At 46.2% G+C, this 19,518-nt stretch overlaps 1 protein-coding gene across 1 annotated transcript; it reads right to left on the bottom strand.

Moving 5' to 3' along the window:
* Nucleotides 1-8,881: 8,881 nt before the first annotated feature.
* Nucleotides 8,882-11,282, bottom strand: FOXE1 (forkhead box E1). The gene has a single exon (XM_053299505.1). It carries the CDS (start codon nucleotides 10,761-10,763, stop codon nucleotides 9,663-9,665), a length of 1,101 nt encoding a protein of 366 aa, XP_053155480.1. The 5' UTR covers nucleotides 10,764-11,282; the 3' UTR covers nucleotides 8,882-9,662.
* Nucleotides 11,283-19,518: the final 8,236 nt, after the last annotated feature.

The following is a 19,518-nucleotide window of genomic DNA, read 5'->3' as shown; positions in this document are numbered from 1 at the left end:
TGGCCCCTGAAGTGTACTGGTGGCAAGAGGTTCTCCCTAGTTCCTTATGCGTAACAGGTGGGATGAGGGAGAGGGAAGGTGAGTGGTACAGGAAGGAAAGAGGATATCAGATTGCCCTGCTTGCCTCTTCTAGTATCTAGTCACCTTCAACCTTTTTTTGGACTGGGGCATACCTTTAACATCAACTTGCAACAACGTGCAACTAGGGGCATACCTTTAACATCAACTTGCAACCAGGGGTGTATCTAGAGTAGAGCAGGCAGCCACTTGAAGGGGGGCGCCATTTTTAAAAATTAAAACAAAATGGCCACTGAAAACAAAATGGCCACTGTGTATGCTCAAATGGCCTCTGTGAGGTCCTAGGCCATGCCAGGCCTTGCAGAGGCCATTTGAGCTTGTATGGCAGCTATTTTGTTTTCAGCAGCCATATATATATATATATATATATATATATATATATATATATATATATATATATAAAAAATGGCCACCGCACATGCTCAAATGGTCCCTGCAAAGCCTTAGAGGCCAGCGAGGGGAGGGGGAACCTCTGCAGACCCACCCCACAGGCTTTAGGAAGCCCCCGAAGGGGCTATAGGTTTTTTTTTAATTTAATATAATATAAGTCACTGTACACATCGTCAGTTTGGCACTATGTACAGAGAATCAGGGCTTGTGAATACTGAGCTGAAGCTTATGAGCTAGGATTGTATTCATTTGCTCTTACTTTGCTTCTTGTGATAAGTGAGTTAAATGTGATGTCTTAATAATAAGGCTATTAATGGTGAGTTTGTCTTTGAATCAGTGTGAAATCCTTAGTATTAAGGCCCACTGGGAGTTTCTTGCTCTCTTTCTCTCATTTTAACTGTCTTTCTGAAAGACTAGAATATATTCCAAGCAGTGACACAGTTTACTCTGCATATCCTTTAATTTTTTCAGAGTATCTGGGAAAAGCCAAATTCTCCATTTATTTTTAAAACTTATGTAATGGTGATGCTACAATGAATAGTAGAGAATTAGACAGGCACTTCTGTTTAGTTTTCCAAGTATACCTCCATATAGTATTTGGGTATTTCATGAGCCCCAGCATACTGGAATTTGTAGTTTTCCAGCACTTTTTGGTCTGGCTACATCCACTGCTAAATAGTTTTTGAAATATTAAAAGATTAACGAGCCTGACTTGTATTTTTCAGCTGATATTATGGTAAAGTTATCTGAAAGATGGGTGTCGGATGTTTGGACAGGGGGCGCAATTCCAGTGCTTGCCCTAGGTGCTATTTTCCCTAGATACGCCTCTGCTTGCAACACAGGACAATCTATTTGTATCATTTATGTTTGTCTTCTTTTACTCTCTTTTTCTCTCCCCCCCCTCCCGGCCCCGCTTCCTTCTCTCAGCTCTCTCCTTATCTTAAAACAAAAAACAAAACAAGTTAAAGAAATGGCAGTGATGCCACTACTGTAATTCCCCTTCGGTCTGCTTACTTATAGGTTCAGCCTAGTATCAAACAAGCAGTCTAAAGCAGTGTTTCTCAAACTTTTTGGAGTCAAGGACCGCTAAATTCTTCGTGCAGAGTTTCAAGGACCGCTACATTCTTCATGCGCAGTTTCCCGGACCAGCAGTTAGTAAAGGGGTTTCAAGTCTGTCTGTCTGTCTATCAGACTTCTATACTGCCCAAAACTTGCATCTCTGGGCAGTTTAGAATGAAAATAATATAAGCATTAAAATAATTAAATTTGGAATCTTTTGCAAACATGGAATATTAGGGGTTCTTAACCTTGGGTCCCTCAGTTAAACTACCATAACCCCCAACAACAATGGCATTTGGCCATTATGGCTGGGGATTATGGGAGTAGAAGTCCACCAATGTCTGGGTACCCAAGGTTGAGAACCCCTGAATCTAAAAGCCTGGGTGAACAAATTTGTCTCCAGTATGTCTGGAGTGGAGGTGCTTGTGATTACTCAATGGAGAGGGGATGTTGGGCCATTAGAAAAATTCAAAAGCTACATGGGGCCAATGAAAACAACATACAAGCAAGCCCCACTGATGCAAGAGGGAAACAGCGTTCCCTCTCAAGGCGCCTCGACCACAACAGGCAGCTGGGTTTCAATCAACCAACCTTTGGCTGCAAACAATGAGCATGCAAGAACCAGCAGCCCTTCAAGTGGCGCCCACTGCCATACTTTTTCCTCCATGCCCCCGCATCGCATACAGTTTGAAGCTGTAAAGATAGGGAATAAGATAGCTGTAGGAAGATCTCAGCAGCACGTGGAGGCAAGGCACAAGAAGGGTCCCACGCCTCCGTGATACTCTTCCTCTTCCGTGCCATGTGCAAAATTGAGTAAGTGAGTGCCTTGATTTCAGTTGTGGGGGGGGGTTGACTCCCAGTCAGGGACCGGCACTCAACCCTTCGGGGACCGGCAGCGGTCCAGGGACCGGTGGTTGAGAAACACTGGTCTAAAGAATAAAGTGAGAAGCTTCTCTTAACCATGCTGAGCTTCTGGGTCAAACTACGTGTTACATTAAGCACATACATGCTTAACACTGCTATGTTTTGTTTATTTTAAACTACATAGCAGCTTGATCAGACCCCTTGGGGATTGGGGATGCAGAGGGGGAAAGAGGATTTTGATTGACTGATTGTTAGATGTATATACTGCCTTTCATAAAATTATCCCAATGTGGTTAATCCAACCCCCGCCCAAATTGGGTGTTGAACAAAATAAATAAACTAATAAGCAACAAAAATCTGGACAAAACATAGGACTCAAAATAGAGCTAGAAGACCCATGGCAGTAATTGCTGAATTACTTCCTTCCACAGTACAAAGTCTTTCCTCACACTGGGTTTCTCCAAGGAGCCTTGCACAACTCCCCAAAGCACGCATTATTGTGCACACCCTCCAGATTCATAATACTAGCTGCCCCAAATCCCATTCTGGGTTCCTCCCTATGGCAAAGAGGGGGAAAGGGAGTTGAAGGGATAGGATGGGAGATTGCACTGTGTGTGTGAGCAGGGAGGGTTCACAAAAACCAATGGGTTTGTAAAAGAGAAATGAGAAGACCTATTGGTGACAGTCACTTTGTGTATGCGGGTTGCAGCCATTACTACCTATCAGGGGTGTAGCAAGGTTGGAGTGGGCCCAGAGACAAGATTTTAAAATGACCCCCCCCCGCCCTCACTGAAGCACATCATCCTAAATTTTTTTTTTTAAGGTTTTGTAAATTGTGGACGATGCAAGTCAGTTAATGGTACTAGAGAAAGACATGCTGTTCTGGTAGCTCCAGGTCTTAACACTCACATCAATTTCGGAGGATGAATACAACTGAAGGAAGCCCGGGCAGGTGCGTGGATGGGGGAGTCAGGCACGTGCGTGGATGGGGGAGTCGGTCATGTGACTTGCCTCTGGGGGGGGCCCAAGGCAGTGGGCCCCCAGACAACTGTCTGCCCTTGCCCTATTAGAGTTACGCCCCTGGTACCCATGCATTCTACCACTAACTTCAACAGAATGTACAGTCACAGTGCACCCTATGTTTGAAATAAGGATAAAGGTTCCTCTTGACATTTATAAGAGAATGAAAAGCACCAATTATTTCACTGTAATTTATTTGACCTCTGATAGATACTCCAGGGGGTTGTTTTGGAATTCTTGCACTCTTGAGTTTAAAATAGTTTGTTTCTATGCCTTGTGATGACTTTGCATGCATGAATGGGGCTAGTGTGCTTGTTTTCAATTCAGTAAATAGCAACTGGATTGGGCCCCACATAGATCAGGACCATGGTTTGGGAGAGGGTTTTTTAAAAAAAGGATCTCCCCCAATTCTTGAGTCAGATTGGCTCCCCCCTCTGGCTTCTTTTTGCCTTGGGGAAAAAGCAATTGGTGCTGATCCATGCAGAGGGGCTCTCACCCCTGGACTTCGGGGCCAAAGTCCAGGGCCTCCACAGACCCCAGGGGCCCCAAAATCCTCTCTAATTTGTGCTGGGTGGTGTGGTCACCCAGCCGAGCATGATGCTTAATTTGCAGGGGAGGGGGGCCTCCAAAGGCCTTTAGGTCCAGGCTCCAAAATGACCTAGGTGCACTTCTGGATCCATGGGGTGGGAAGCACTGAGCAGGCCGCTACTCCCTGAGTAAAACAAACTATGTCTGCCAGCCTCAGTTACATGCTTAAAGTAACGCCTAATTTGATCCTTAGAGGACTTGGGGAAAGCAGTCCACTGCTCAGGGGGGTGGAATTTCTTCACTCAGCGTGTCCAACTCTCTCCATATAACTCCCCATCTCGTTTGTTCTCTCTCTATGAAACTCACACACACGTCTGGGAACCAGCATTCCTCCATGGGTCTGTAGACAAAAATGGGATGAAATAAAAATTCCAGATATTGAGAAAAGAACACCCAGACCAAGCAGGTAGAAGTGTGCTAACCGTGTTAAAATATGCAGAGCTGTCCAGTGCATGCAATTGATTCACATCACAAAATGTGTTCAGCTTTCGACATCAATCTTGGCAGTACAGAATTCTAGACCTGCAATCCATGCTTCATTACATACATGGCCACAAAACCAGTGGGATCAATTGGAACATTTTCATGATTTTTTCTCTTCTCAGAATACGAGAGAACCCAATCAAGCTGATTGACTGGAGGTTCCGGCCAGACCAAATCAAGGACTTTTTCACACAGTGTATCATTAACTTTAGGGATGTGCTGCCACAAGATGTGGTGATGGCCACTAGCTTAGATTTTAGCAAAGGATTACTAAACACACACATAGAAGGTGGGCCTAACCATAGTTATTAACCATGACAAATAGAACCAGCATGGAAGAGGCAGTATTTTCCTGAATAATAGATGCTAAGGACAAATAAAAAGAAAAGGCTATCACCATCGAGTTATTGTGAATACCCAGAGAACCTAGTTAGCCACTTTTGAGAGACTGCTAGACTGAAAAGATCATAATGCTCATAGAAACATAGGAAGCTGCCTTCTACCGAGTCAGACCATTGCTCCATCTAGCTCAGTATTGTCTACACAGATTGGCAGCAGCTTCTCCAAGGTTACAGGCAGTGGTCTCTCTCTCAGCCCTATCTTGGAGATGTCAGGCAGGGAACTTGGAACCTTCTGCATGCAACTCTTATGCTCTTAAGGAGAGATGCTTAGGAGGGTGCTTGAAGATCAAGGTTTGCTGGCTCTTAGAGTCAATCTACACAGGCATACAAATAATACAACATTGAATTCCTGGGATTGTACCATTTCAGACTGTTGCAGGGTGAGTGTTGTATGTTCGCTGTTTAAACAAAACTCCCTGCACTTAGAAAACTAGCATGTCAGTGAGAAGACTGGCTACAACTCTTCTCCCAGATAGGGAAATGTTGAATATATTTCATTTTATTTATTTTTTAAACAAATTTCTATACCACCCAAAACTCATGTCTGGGTGGTTTACAATAAAAATACAATAAAAACAAAATAAAACATTAAAAATATTTAAAATTAAGATGTGAAAAGTGTTTAAAACTATTAAAACTGTAAATCTAATTAAAAGCCTGGATGAACAGATGTGTCTTGACTGACCTTTTAAATGTTGTCAGAGATAGGGGAGATTCTTATTTCAACAGGGAACGCATTCCAAAGTCTCGCCCTGAGCCATTTTGGAAGGGTGGTATACAAATCAAATAAATAATAAATAAATAATAACAACAGAGAAGGCCCATCCCTGAGTAGCCACCAGATGGGCTGGTGGCAACTGTAGACAAACCTCTCGAGATGATCTTAATGGGCGGTGGGGATCATGGCAAAGAAGACGTTCCCTTAAATGCCCAGGGTCTATGCTGTTTAGGGCTTTATAGGTTACTAGCTGACCCAGGAGCAGAGCATCTGTGCCCCTAGTTCTCCCTTCCTCCCCCTCCATTTCTCGGCTCAGCCAGTTCTCCTGCCATCCCTTCAGCCAGTCTCCCTCACTGCCCTCTCCCCCCAGCTCTCATCCTCCTCACGAGGAGCCTGGTGGACCATTTTTGTTGGTTGCTCATAGTGGCAGCGGCACCTTCTCCTCAACCTCCCCCCACCACCAGCTCTCATCCTGCTCGCAAGGCGGCCCGTGACCACTTTTGCTGCCTGCTCGGCCATCCTCGGCAGCTCGCAATGGTGCCTCCTCCTCCTTGGTATCCCTCCCTCCTCACCAGCTCTTGCAAGTCCCGGCAGCTGTTCACGAACTCTCGCAAGAGCTGCCACACACGGGATTAGCAATGGGTATGCCTTAGATCAGGGATTCTCAGTGTTGGGTCCCCAGGTGTTATTGGACTTCAACTCCCAGAATCCCCAACCAAAGGACATTGGAGCTGGGGATTATGGGAGTTGAAGTCCAATAACACCTGGGGACCCAACGTTGAGAATCCCTGCCTTAGATAATTATAAATAGAGATAACCAGCATCTTGTATTTTGCCCGGAAACCTATCAACAGCCAGTGTAGTTCCTTCAATACAGGAGTAATGTGGTCTCTCCAAGATGACCCAGAGACCAACCTGGCTGCTGCATTTTGTACCAACTGCAGTTTCCGGACTACGTACAAAGGCAGCCCCACACAGTGTGCATTGCAGTAGTCAAGCCTCAAGGTTACCAGCATATGTACCACTGTTCTGAGGTCATTTATTTCAAGAAACAGACACAGCTAGCATTATCCACTGAAGCTGATAAAAAGCACCTCTGGCCACCAGCCCAACCTGGGACACCAGAAAGGTTTGGATCCAGAAGCACCCCAAGACTGCATAACAGTTCCTTCCAGGGAAGTGTGACCCCATCCAGAACAGACAGATCAAAATCATCTCCCAAGTTCCAACCCCGCACAATAAGTACCTCCGTCTTATCTGGATTCAGCCTGTTTGTTATCCCTCATCCAATCCATGACTGTCTCCAGGCACGCATTTAGGGAGGTTATGCCTTCTCCCGATGATGTTGACATGGAGAAATAGATTTGGGTATCATCAGCATACTGCTAACATCCTGCACCAAATCTCCTGATGATCGCTCCAGCAGTTTCATGTAGATGTTAAACAACATCAGAGACAATATGGAGCCCTGAGGGACACCATATGAAAGTTCTGATTTTGAAAAACAACAGTCTCCAAGGGGCACCATCTGGAGTCTGCAAAGCAGTTCCTCCCACCTCCAACCCTCTCAGACGTTCCAGAAGGATACTATGGTCAATAGTCTTGATAGCCACTGAGAGATCCGTATGGGGAGTATCTAGATATGTGATTTGTCTGCGTGGAAGATCCGTCGGACCCCGATTGCCAGCCCATACCCCTTGTAGCAGATTTTTAACTACTGACTATTTTACTTGATCGTCTAATTTTAATTTGTTGCTCTACTTCACATTTTAGCGATTATGTTATTTTGACTATTTTATACTTTTAGATGCCTTACTTCTACAGATAGTTGTACCTATATACTTACCCTTGTTTTATCTCTACTTTATTAATCTCTCCACAACTTCTAGGATTGTATCTTATTAAGCATAATTTTGCCATTGTTTTATCTTATTTTACTAGTCACCCCACAATTTTTAGAGTTGTATTTCATTAATCATAATCTTATAGTCTAATTATAGTTATGATTTTGCAGCAATTTAGTTGTACCTACTTCAAGATAATCTGGTTTATAATTATTTTAATGTAATTAATATAATCGCTACATGTTCTTTTATTTCATTGGATCTGTACTATATCCTGTGCTGGTCTTTGACAGTAATAAAGATGATTGATTGATTGATATGTGACTTCTCACTCCCTGAAATCTTAGATGTTACCTCTAGGAACTTGTACACATGTGTACGTATCTACCCATGTGAACCTGTCTTTATTAGGTATCTGGACAGCACCCAGTTCACTGGATCTTACATCAGTTTGAATAATAAACATTTAGGTTGCCAGGTTGCAACTTGGGGAACTGAACTTTTCCTTTATTGCTAATGAAAGTGGGGAATTATGTAGTCTTTCCATTCACCTCCTCCTCCACCATCCACTATGAGGCAATGTTAAAGTCCCACTTGCTACATCAGGTGGAGGGGGAAGAAAAGAAAAAAAGATGGATTGGGGAAGGGACAGATGGGAGGTGCAGCAAGCGCACAATCTCCACTGTGTTGGTAATATTAAAGGTTTAAAAAAGAGGTAATGTCCAGTTCTCAGGGTTACAACCTGGCAACATTATTTTCAGCTGCCTTTCCCAATAAATCCTTTGATTTTTATAACAGACAAAAATTATAAAAACTTCTGTACGCTAGACTTCAAGTAAAAAGTTCCAGATAATAAAAATTGAAGATGAAAAGAGAAAATCGTCATCTTTATTGTTATGGTCGTTCGACTAGCAAAGAAAAGAGAAAAAGATATTATGCTAGATATGAGGAAAAGCATTTTCTCTCAAGGAATTTATTTCGTAGAACCAAGGGCGTAGCTAGGGGAGAGGGGGCCTGTGTTCGCCCCTCTCCCTGGCGGCCCCTTGGAGGGAGGGAGATAATGAAGAAATTAAGGAGGGGTGTAGCTGGGGGGCCCCTTGGAGCTGGGGGGCCAGGTTCTTTGAAACCATCCGCTCAGTTATAGCTACACCCCTGCATAGAACAAAGAATACATGGGAGTGGATTGGAAGTTTTCCGAAATCTGATCTTTAAACAATTAACAAACATCCTCTCATCTGAGTAAGACTGCAGACTATAGATTCTAACCCAACAAGAAACCTGACTGGAGGCTAAAAGCTAATAAGGGAGCCACTGAACAATTAGTACACTGAGGAATGGAGGCAGGTTTCTTTTCTTGCTTACAAAAATTGACCCAACCCAATATCTTATCCAATGTCTTTATATCAGGTGCACTCATTTAAAAAATGACAGAAGTCTGTTGGGAAAGTTATTTATTGCATTTGCATTTCCAAAGCTATCAGAAGACAGTATATAGCGTGTTTGGCTCAAGGACCCAAAAGGAAGTGTGATTCATTGACCCCATCTTTATTTGACCAAATGAATTTGTGATTCACAAGTCACTGAAAACTTGGAATCAAAGCTATTCATTCATTCATTCATTCATTCAATTTCTATACCGCCCTTCCAAAAATGGCTCAGGGTGGTTTACACAGAGAAATAACACACACACCTAGTTATTCATAATTTGCTAGGCCAAAAGAATGGGGAGAGAGAGAGAGAGAGAGATTGGCTATTTATGAAAACTATGGCTGCAGCAGAAAGGCAAGAAGCCCACAAAGTCAAGCCCAGGCAAACAACCAGGAGTGGGGAAGCCCAGGATTTATTTAGGAAGCTGTCTTCACACTTCACAGTCTTGCCGAAAACGGCTTCCCTGTGCTTTCTAGATACCCCAAGTCCGTACCCCTTCAGTCACTAGCTTCATATCACATAGTACACACACTTCAAAGGTTTCAGTCATTCTGATAGTCAAGAACCTCACATGGTCACCATCCTGCTCCTTTTTGGTCTTGAATTAGCAGTTCTCAAGAGAACATCCAGTCACATGTGGCTGAGGAATGCTGTGACCGCCCACAGTGGAGAGTAACATGCTTATGATCACAGGGTGGGACAACACAGGCCACTGGACAGGCATAGCTGCAGATCTTGACCCCTGCCCCAGACTGTCATCTTCTTCCAACCCCGAGTTCCTCCTTGCCTTCAGATGGCAGAAACAAACCTTTCCATGTTGCTGGAATAGGCCGCGTGCCGCAAGTAGGCCCCAGGGCTGCTGAGCTGTCCCCCGGCATTGTACCCATGAGCCAAGGAACTGTAGGCACTAGGAGACATCCTGCCATAGAAATCCATAGTGTCATTACTGAGTGGGGGTGAGGTAGGCATCGCCAGGCGGGCAGAGGCCCCAAAGAGGTGGTTGCTGCTGCTGGGCGAGTAGGAGCCTTGGTTCACCTGGAGCTGCTGAGTACTGGGGAGCGGGTAGGAGTAAGGCACCGCATTGGGAGGCCTCGGGAGGCCAGGGCCTGCTGCACAGCCTTGGCTGGGGTAAGCAGTGGATGCAGCAAAGGAGCAGGCTGCACCGCCAGGAGAGGCGGTCACGTCCGGGCTATGCTGCTGCTGGGCCAGCTCGGGGCCCGGCTGTGCCATGAGGGGGCCCAGGCTAAAGAGGGACGGCGGGGACGGGTAGCACAAGGCGGCGGGCGGCGCGTAGGCCGTGCTCAGCGGAGGCCCGACGACGGGCTGGGCTTGCGCCTCGTGCATGTAGGCCGGGTAGGTGGAGAGGTCGCTGCGCTTGAAGCGCTTCCTGCGGCGCAAGAAGCTGCCGCTCTCGAACATGTCCCGCGCGTGCGGGTCGAGGGCCCAGTAGCTGCCTTTGCCCGGCCGGCCGGGCTCTCGGGGCACCTTGACGAAGCAGTCATTGAGCGTGAGGTTGTGGCGGATGCTGTTCTGCCACTTGCGAGGCCCTTCGCGGTAGAAAGGGAAGCGCTCGGTGATGAAGCGGTAGATGCCGCCCAGCGTCAGGCGCCGCTCCGGGGCGTGCGCGATGGCCATGGCGATGAGGGCGATGTAGCTGTAGGGAGGCTTCCCGCGCTGCAGAGGCCGCTTCCTGCGACGCCCGCCAGCGGCGGCCCGCGGCCCCCCAGCGGCTGCCGCCTCTTCTTCCGACGGCTCCAGCTCCAAGGCTTCCGCAGGCGGGGGCGGCTCCGCCTTCACTAGCGCGGGAAGCCTCGACTCTGAGCCGGCCGCCTCGCTCTCCGCATGGCCCGCCGCGGCACAAGTCGAGGACTGGGAGCTCTCCGCCGTCATGCCAGGCTCCGGCCGGCTACCGACGTCGACCGCGCAGGATCCGAGGCAACACAGGGCAGCCCTGGCGCCAGCCTCGCTGCTTCTGGCCTCTGACTGGAGGGAGCTATCCAAGCCCAAAGCGCTCTCGGGACTTGGGCACCAGTGCTGAGGATGAGGCTGGCCGAGGTGGGGTTGGGACCCACAGCACGCACACCTGCGGGTGGCTCCCGGCTTTGGCGTGCGAAGCCTTCGGGGCTGAAGTCCGGAGAGACCCTCCAAAGCACTGGCTGGCTAGGAGATCCAGTCGGGGTTCTTCGTTCCCCACCGAAAAGGTGTTGCAGACTAGCTCACCTCCAGCGGGCTGGGTCGGTTGCAATCTCTCAAGCCCTCAAAGCGGAATCGATCACGACCGTCGCTGCCGCCGCTCCTGACAGCTTCAGGACCGAAGTCGGGAGGATGTCGACTTGTTCTGGGCTCTGTGGCAGAATTGGGTCCCAGCGCGCCTTCCAAGTATGAGAGTCGGGGAGCGCAGTCTTCCGACTCTCTTCACTTGCCACCTTGAAGCGACGCCGTTCGCGGGGCGGGCAGATGGGATCGGGTCCCCGCAGCCTGGCGGGAGGAATAGGAAGTTTCTTGGGTGGAGCAGAGAGAGAGAGAGAAGGGATGGAGGCGCTGGCAAGCAGCGGGCCGGGCTGGAGACACTGACCCCGGCTACTCCGGAGCTGACTAGCACAGAAGCGCCATCGAAAGCCCCGCAAGCCGACTTTCTGCTCCCTGGAGAGCTGCGAGTGTCCAGACGAGGAAGAGCGAGCGCCCTTTCTCAGCGCGGAGCCCGGCCACCACTCGAGGTCGAGATTAGACCGCGGAGGGTAAGGGCGGGCAGGGGGCCCGCTGCGCTTGTGCCGCCTGCTGCCACTGCGCTCTTTGCACCTGGGCAGCCGCCGGCACTCCCTCCCTCGCTCCCAGCTGCCGTGCCTTAAAGGGACGGGCGGAGACGCAGCTTGCCCGAGCAGCCTCCCCTGAGAATGCCGGGGGCGCAGCAAACCCACAGGGCTTTGCTGAGAGGGCTGGCTGCTGAGGGAGGGGCCTGGCCCAGGGCAGGAGTCGGGAGGTGCCATCGCCCGGGAAATGTGGAGGCGAGCCCGGCTTTCCCCGCCTCAAGAGGCGGCGCGCCCCAGGGACAGGAATGAGAGGGTCGCCCGACGACAGCGCGCCAAGCTCCACTCTCTGCTCCGCCTGCTGCCCGGCGAAAGGGGGCGCGGCGGCTTTAACCCTCCCAGGGCCCGCACTGCCTAGACTGGAAGTCCCACGGAGTTGAATCACGCTTCAGGGCTGTTTCACGCGTGATGGGGCGACAAGCCCCGGGTTTGCCATCCATACCATTGTACACTCAGCAGGGAAGTCTGGTTCACATCTGCCTGTGCATAATGATTTCTGCCTACCTGATCACTGTACACTGTCAGACCCGTTCCGCCCTTCCTACTCCCACCTGGATAGGAGCCCCCAACCCCCAACCCCCGCTGTTTGGAATCTGGAGGGCTCCTGACCAGCTGCATTCTCTGCAATGGGCGGGGAAAGAGTTATGCAGCCTGATGCGGAGTGTTTACTTGAAAATAAGCCCGACTGTGTGCAATGGGCCTGGCATCGAAGTGTGCAGAGCTTTACACCGTACATAACTTCGTCCGCAGCGCGCACCCCCCCCGCGCCCCCGAAATCTATCAGGTCTTCAGCAATTGCTGCTAATGACTTGACAAATACAGCCGCAGTTACTGAAAACCCGACGGGTTGAAGGGAGAGGATGGTCGGGGCACAACCATTAATTCTCCTTTCCGCTCCGGAGAAAGAAAATGAGGCGGACAAAGGTAAGCAGAAGCTAATACTTTTTACCTTCCCCTGTTGAGAACGCTGGGGGACAGAAGCCTTCGAGATTCCAACCAGCCAGATTCAGAGGCAGAATCGCTCTAAATACCAGTTGCTGGAAGGCAAGCTATGGGGAGGGGGGCGGTTGCCTTCAGGCCACTTCTGGACTAGATGAACCCTATCTCTGACCCAACTCCCTCCCTTCCTTCGTAGAAAAGTGTGTGTTGCTTCTCGCTGGTACTTCCAAAGTGATTCATAATCCAAAGAGAAATACAATATGTGGACCTGAATGTTCAGAATGAGGTATTGGCCCTAATCAGACATTAGGTTGTATGTTTGGGTGTCTGTACGCTTGCACACGTTTTTGTATGCATGGCAATATATGTATTTATTTTAAAAGCAAACCTGGGTACAGGCCCCTTCTAATGCAAGATGCAGCTAAGAAGTATACTACTGTATGTGCATTGATCATAATATATAAATAGCGTATGTACACTGTACACAGAGGGCCGATTTAAACAGGTATCTGGAGCACATGTAGAGGGGGTTATTCAGATGAAAAGCCCCTCATGCAATAAAGGGACACCCAGGAGCATGTTGGTATGTCCTCTGCTAAGGTCATGGCCGGTGCATTCTCAGCACAGCCCCTTCCTTGTCCGGTGTATTGGGCTGTGTATTGGCCATACTGAACTAGATTGTGTGTGTGTTGTATATTATTATTTTATTATTTTTTTACATTTATATCCCGCTCTTCCTCCAAGGAGCCCAGAGTACTACACACTTGAGTTCCTCTTTCACAACAACCCTGTGAAGTAGGTTAGGCTGAGAGAGAAGTGACTGGCCCAGAGTCACCCAGCTGGTTTCATGGCTGAATGGGGATTTGAACTCGGGTCTCCCCGGTCCTAGTCCAGCACTCTAACCACTACACCACGCTCATGTGAATTGGGCTAATGGGTCTTAGATTTCACTTTACCCTTTGTTGCTTGGAGAAAAAGCAGAATTCCGGCTTCCACATTTTACCCTCCACTGGGAACTGGGAGTGTATTTGGCCTGAATCTGGAATAGTAAGCCTCTTTTGTTGGTTAACACAATAAGGTATTGTTTTGATCAAAACATATAAGGTGATTAGTAGACCTGGAGTAGTAGGCTACCTTAAAAATGAGCTGCAAACCTGGACTAGGGGGGCTGTTGTCAGGATTACAGAACTAATGTAACAAAATGGTTATTGAGTACTCTTAAGTGCTGTTTAAGTGCTACATGTTACCAACTAAAAATTGAACTATTTCCCCCCAAAATACTTTCTGATGAAAACTTAAAACAGTTCTTAATTTCTAGGGGGTGGAAAGTGATGCCAGGCCAGGGCCCAGTGTGTGCTCCACACTCATTTGGAAACACCACCCTCTGGTCTGGAAACCTTCTCCCCACTTATCTAATGTGTGGGGACTAACTTGAGTTGCATGGTCCAAGCAGCTTGGTGATAGAGGACGTTCATGCACTCTTCACTTTGTCAGAAGCTCTTTCTAAGTCCATCTGTTTCAAGACTGAACCTTGTTATTTGATCACATGCAAGGCCTGGATCTTAACATGAATGAAACCCTGGACCGAAAGTTTATAATCTTTTGGGGAGATGCACATTCTAATAAACAGTAGTGTTAAATCCTATGTATTTACTATTTTATAAATATGTGACGCAATTCATAGGAACATAGGAAACTGCCTCATACCAGCTAAATAAGACCACTGGTCCATCTAGCTCAGTATTGTTACACAGACTGGCAGTGGCTTCTCCAAGGTTGCAGGCAGGAGTCTCTCTCAGCCCTATCTTGGAGGGAAGACCGGACCGAGAGGTTCACGTGGATGAGACAGTAAATCTCTTCTGGAAAAGTTTGTATGGTTATGTGCAAAAAGACAAGTGTATCTCTTCTAAACAGCAATGGGACAAATTATGGAAATGGACGTTGGATGTAAACCCCCCCCCCCCATTACCTGATGTGCCTTGTAACCCCCCATCCCGGAGTTACAGTACTGCCTGCATATACTTTATAACCCTGTGGGTTTCCAAATCCTTGTGGTAAATCTTTGTAGATATATGATGTACAAACACTTTGTATATAATTGTGCTTTGGCAACGTACTGTATGCTTTGGTAGTTGGTTCAATTTTAAAAAATCTTGTCCTAAAAAATCTTGTCCTATCTTGGAGATGCCTGGGAGGGAACTTGGAACCTTCTGCATGCAAGCATGCAGATGCTTTTCTATTGAAGTGAGGTGTTTAAGACACACAGGTTTCAATGGGAGAAATAAGCATCTGCTTATGTACACTAAGCTTGCTAAGTTGGTAAAGAGGCACCTTTTAAAGTGGTGATAATATTCAGCCAGGGGAGAGCAACTGACCCTATTCAGCCCAGCATAGTAACTCTCCAGTGAATGCTTCTGGTGTTGTGGGGGCTGGGGGCTGTGAGCTCTTTTGGGAAAGGGAACTATCTTCTCTTTTCTTTTGTAAAGCACCTTGAGGACATGTTTGTTGATAAATCAGTGACTGTTTAAGGTATTCAATGACATTACTCTAAAGGACTACTTAATTTCAATAGGACTTCCATTGAATAATTTAGTCAGAATGTCAGCTGGTATATGCATACATATTTTAATAATAATAAGTAAGTCCCATTGAAGGAATGGGGCTTACTCTCAGGAAGGTATGCACAGGTTTGCAGCCTTAAGTCCTGGGTTAGTTGGCCTTGTAATCTGATCCAGAAGGGTAAATCTAACATATTTCAGTATGACCAATAAAAGATCTAGAAAGAAATAATATTTTGGATGAAATTGTCCTTCCGCTTTAATCATAATAGCTAGTTCAAGGGCTGAGTTAAAATGATTTTCCCAGTGCTTAGCGCCAAGTACCTGTAAAATTGTTTTGAATGGAAAAGGCCGCGGAAAGCAAGAGGAAACAGAGGTGTACAGGTTTCGGGGAGGGAGTTTATAGCGGGAAGAACATCTGCTATCAAAACCAGAAACAGGCTTTGGAAATGGATGACACAGATTTAAATAGTTGCAATTGTAAAACCTATTGAACAAAAGTGATGGTTGCATGTCTCCATACATTTAGTAAAGTTTGAGTTTAAAACAAAAATAATATAGGTCATGATGAGTACATTGGCCCTGGGCCCATTCATTTGTGTTGGTTTCTTTGTCTTTAATTAATACCTTCCTTTGTCTTTCATCTGTATGCCCCACTTCTAAATCTATTTGCTCATAGATCAATCCCACTGATTCCACGGTGACATTTCCGGAGTCCAACAGATTTCAACAGGGAAGGGACTTAAAAATGAGGTATCTGTGTCGCCCTGCTTCATATTTACACTTCCATCACAAACACCGCGTTTGAAAACGATCCCCAGGGAATCAGTCCATTGGGCCATCCTTCCAAGTGGGGGGTGGGGGGCACGATCCAGCCACAGCCAGCTGCAGCTGTGTTTCCAAAATCTCTGTTAAACTAATTTTGCGGGGGGTGGGTGGAAATCTGGCAATCAAGCCAATTAAAGTCGACACAGTGGGATTTAGGCTGAGTTCGCATTTATTTTGGAGATCGGTGACCTCAAGCCGGTATATCCACCGGACCCCAAAGAAGCACCTCTTTCCAGAATTTGGCAAATGGATATTGTTTGGTTCCATATGAAAATATTCAGCGAGTCAAGTTTTCCCCAATCATTTCATTTCATAGGAAGAAAAGGGCTGTCTCCCGTCCTTTTCAGGCCTGGAACGCCAGGAATAAAGCAGGCTGACTGAAGATGAGGACTGAAGTCAAAATAGTCCCGCGTGTCTCCGATTGATTCCGCCCCCGGCGCCGCCCAACCTAGGATCGAAGAGTCTCGTTCCAGCCTAACCCTTCCCTCCACTTTTTCACATAGAAGGAAGTCTCGCTGTGTTCGGCGGGGCTAGTTACTTCCACGACACAGCAGTGTGATCAAACTGGAGCCCAAGTTCAGCTGTGGCTAACTGTAGAGCTTGTCATCGTCGGGGGTCTGTCCAACCGAAAGCGCATCTGGATTCGTTTGATTTGCTTAAATGCAGTTGGAGATGGAACGTGGCGCACGCAGGGCTCTTTCGCAGCTCGCCACGGCGACCCTTAGCAGGCTTGAGAATCGAGCGCACCGCTTTCCAAATAGCGCAGGAAGATCTGTAGAGAGTGGCGTGGACGGTGCCACTAAAGCGGTTGAAACCCATTTGCCGAGTAGGGAAACCGAATGCTCCCAGATTCCGCAGCACACGTACGGAAGTCCTACCACAACTACAACAAATATTGACACACACACACCGCTTCTTAAGTCTCATACAAGAGAGTATTTGGGGGTTGTGATGTTGTTTTCACAAAAATAGCGTGAGTTCTTTTTCAGTAGTAAGCCATTGACACAGAGATCGCACTTCTGTCTTCTTCCGGGTTGCGATTGTATATTAAAACGTAATACTATTAATACGATCAATACTAATATTGCCACAATGGCCTACCGCATTACATTACTATGAAAATGGTAACTCTGTTACGGTAATTATTGCAATCAAACTCACAGCAGCAATTAGTATTTCATCTTTAAGAAGTTCTCACCTGAATAAGATTGCTTCAGCTAACTGACCAAAGGGGCACCTTTTAAAGTGGTGATTCTTATATTGAGCAAGGAAACAGCATCTGTTCCAATCCAACCCCAGAACAGAGTTTTCCCCAGTGACTGTTGCCAGTGGCTACCTGGTGTTTCTTTTTAGATTGTGAGCCCTTTTGCAACAGGGAACTTTCATATTACTTTTCTTATGTAAACCGTTTTGTAAACTTTTTTGTTGAACAGTAAATATAAATAAATAGTATAAATATAAATAATAAATAACAACAACAATAATAATGTTGAGATAGTGTTCAAGTCCTTTTGGTACTGCACCAAGGGCACCAACAACTATTGGCATCACTATTGTTTCAATTCAGTTTATTACTATCAAAGATCAGCACAACCACTATTGTTTTCTTTTTCCAGATCAGCTCAATTTCAATCTGAAGGTATTTAGTTCTTTTTCTCCAGTCGACAAAAAGCAACTGGAGAAAATAACCAAATACAAGGACCTTCAGACTGAAATTGAGTGGCTCTGGGAAAAGAAAACAATAGTGGTGCCAATAGTTATTGGTGCCCTTGGTGCAGTACCAATAGAACTTGAACACCATCTCGGCACCTTGGGCATCAATAAAATTAGAACACATCAACTACAGAAGGCCACAGTACTCGGGACAGCATGAATACTACTATGATATGTTTATTTTCCCTTTAGTTATCCTAGACCCTTGGAAAGGGCCCGATAATTAAAGTACCAAATCCAGTCAATAACGTCTGGTAGACTGTGTGTGAATAGCATAATAATAATAGGTGACAACTCTTATCTACAAATGAAAGTCTGGATTTAATTTGATGTACAGTCCAGTCCTAAAGAGTTCACTTGGCAGTATGACCCATTGACTTCAATTATGGGTCTTATTTACCTATACTCTGGCATTTCTTTGAAAGCAACAACTTCAGTCTCCCTCCCTTCTAAGGTTGTACTAAAATCACTCAGTGTTATGGAGGATTATTTATTATTTCATACATTGACACACCTTATCCTCTAGCTCCATACTCAGACCCTTTTTGAGTTGCAGTCCTATGCTTCCTTGAGAATAAGCCCCGTTGCACCCCCAATAGCCTCCCCAGTGAAGTTAGCCTGGCTTCATCACTTTGTTCTTTTAGACGCCACCTTTTTGTTCACTCAGCCCTTTTAAATTCTTAAAATTTTGATCTGATTTTAACTGATTTTTAAAAAAATGTTTGAAAAATTGTTGTGTATTGCATTTTGTACTCCCCCTTTTTGTCTGTTATGATTTAATATGTTGTGTGTTTTTATCTCAGGTTTTAATGTTGCGTTGTAAGCTGCCCAGAGAACAATTTGTTATGGTGTGGCTAACAAATAAAGTTGTTTATTATTTCTTGTTTACACAGTCAGACAGGTGTTATTGATTGGTTTGTTTTATCCAGACATCGAGTCCTTCCCAAGGACCTGGGATGCCAGAATTTTATTGTCAATTGTTATAGATATTGTCGCAGAATATAGGCTGTTCCCAGTAAAGCTGCTTTTTGTAATTGGCTGATGGTGATTTCTGTGACCGCTATGGTGTTGAGGTGTTCATTATTATTATTATTATTGTTGTTGTTGTTGTTGTTGTTATTTTATTCTATTTACACACAGTCTACCAGATGTTATTGACTGGATTTGGAACTTTAATTATCGGGCTCTTTCCAAGGGTCTAGGATAACCTAAAGGAAAAAAATATTATCTTTTATCTTTATCTTTATCTTCTCTTTATCTATCATTTGCTACTACGTATACATGAATAGGACTGGACTGTAAGGCTGCAAATCAGGCTCTCGCTCGCACTACTTGGAGGGTGATAAAAACAAATCCGTGTTGCGTAACCTCGGGGCTCGGGTCATGCGACGTACTTTATGTGGAGAGCCTGGACGGTGACTTGCTGGGCTGTGCAACCTTCGGGGCTATAAGGAAAAGAAGACAAATTGGATTGCTGAAACATTCAAAAGGAAGCTGGTCAGTTTCCGTTGAAATTGCTTCTAAGTGATGTACTGGCAGTCCAGACGTTATTCATGTTTACTAGGAAATAGATGCCGCTTTGCATACATACTAATGGGGGCTTACTCCACTTTTAGTCGTACAGTGCAATCGTCTGCATGTTTACTCGAAAGTAAGTCCCGTTGTGTTCAGTGGGGCTTTCTCCTTAGGACGTGTGTTTAAGCGTGCCGCTTTTGACGTAGGGATTACGTCTTCAGCTTAACGACTTTTGCAGTGGTAGCACAGATTAGGAGAATACAGCAATAAACACACTGAACTGTC

Source organism: Hemicordylus capensis, chromosome 2 (genome assembly GCF_027244095.1).
Source record: "Hemicordylus capensis ecotype Gifberg chromosome 2, rHemCap1.1.pri, whole genome shotgun sequence".
Taxonomy (NCBI): domain Eukaryota; kingdom Metazoa; phylum Chordata; class Lepidosauria; order Squamata; family Cordylidae; genus Hemicordylus; species Hemicordylus capensis.
Note: the sequence above shows the minus strand (reverse complement) of the source record. Positions and strands in the feature narration are given on the sequence as shown.

Coding starts and splice junctions, on each gene's coding strand:
- FOXE1 (XM_053299505.1), bottom strand. CDS start 10,763: ATGACGGCGGAGAGCTCCCAGTCCTCGACTTGTGCCGCGGCGGGCCAT.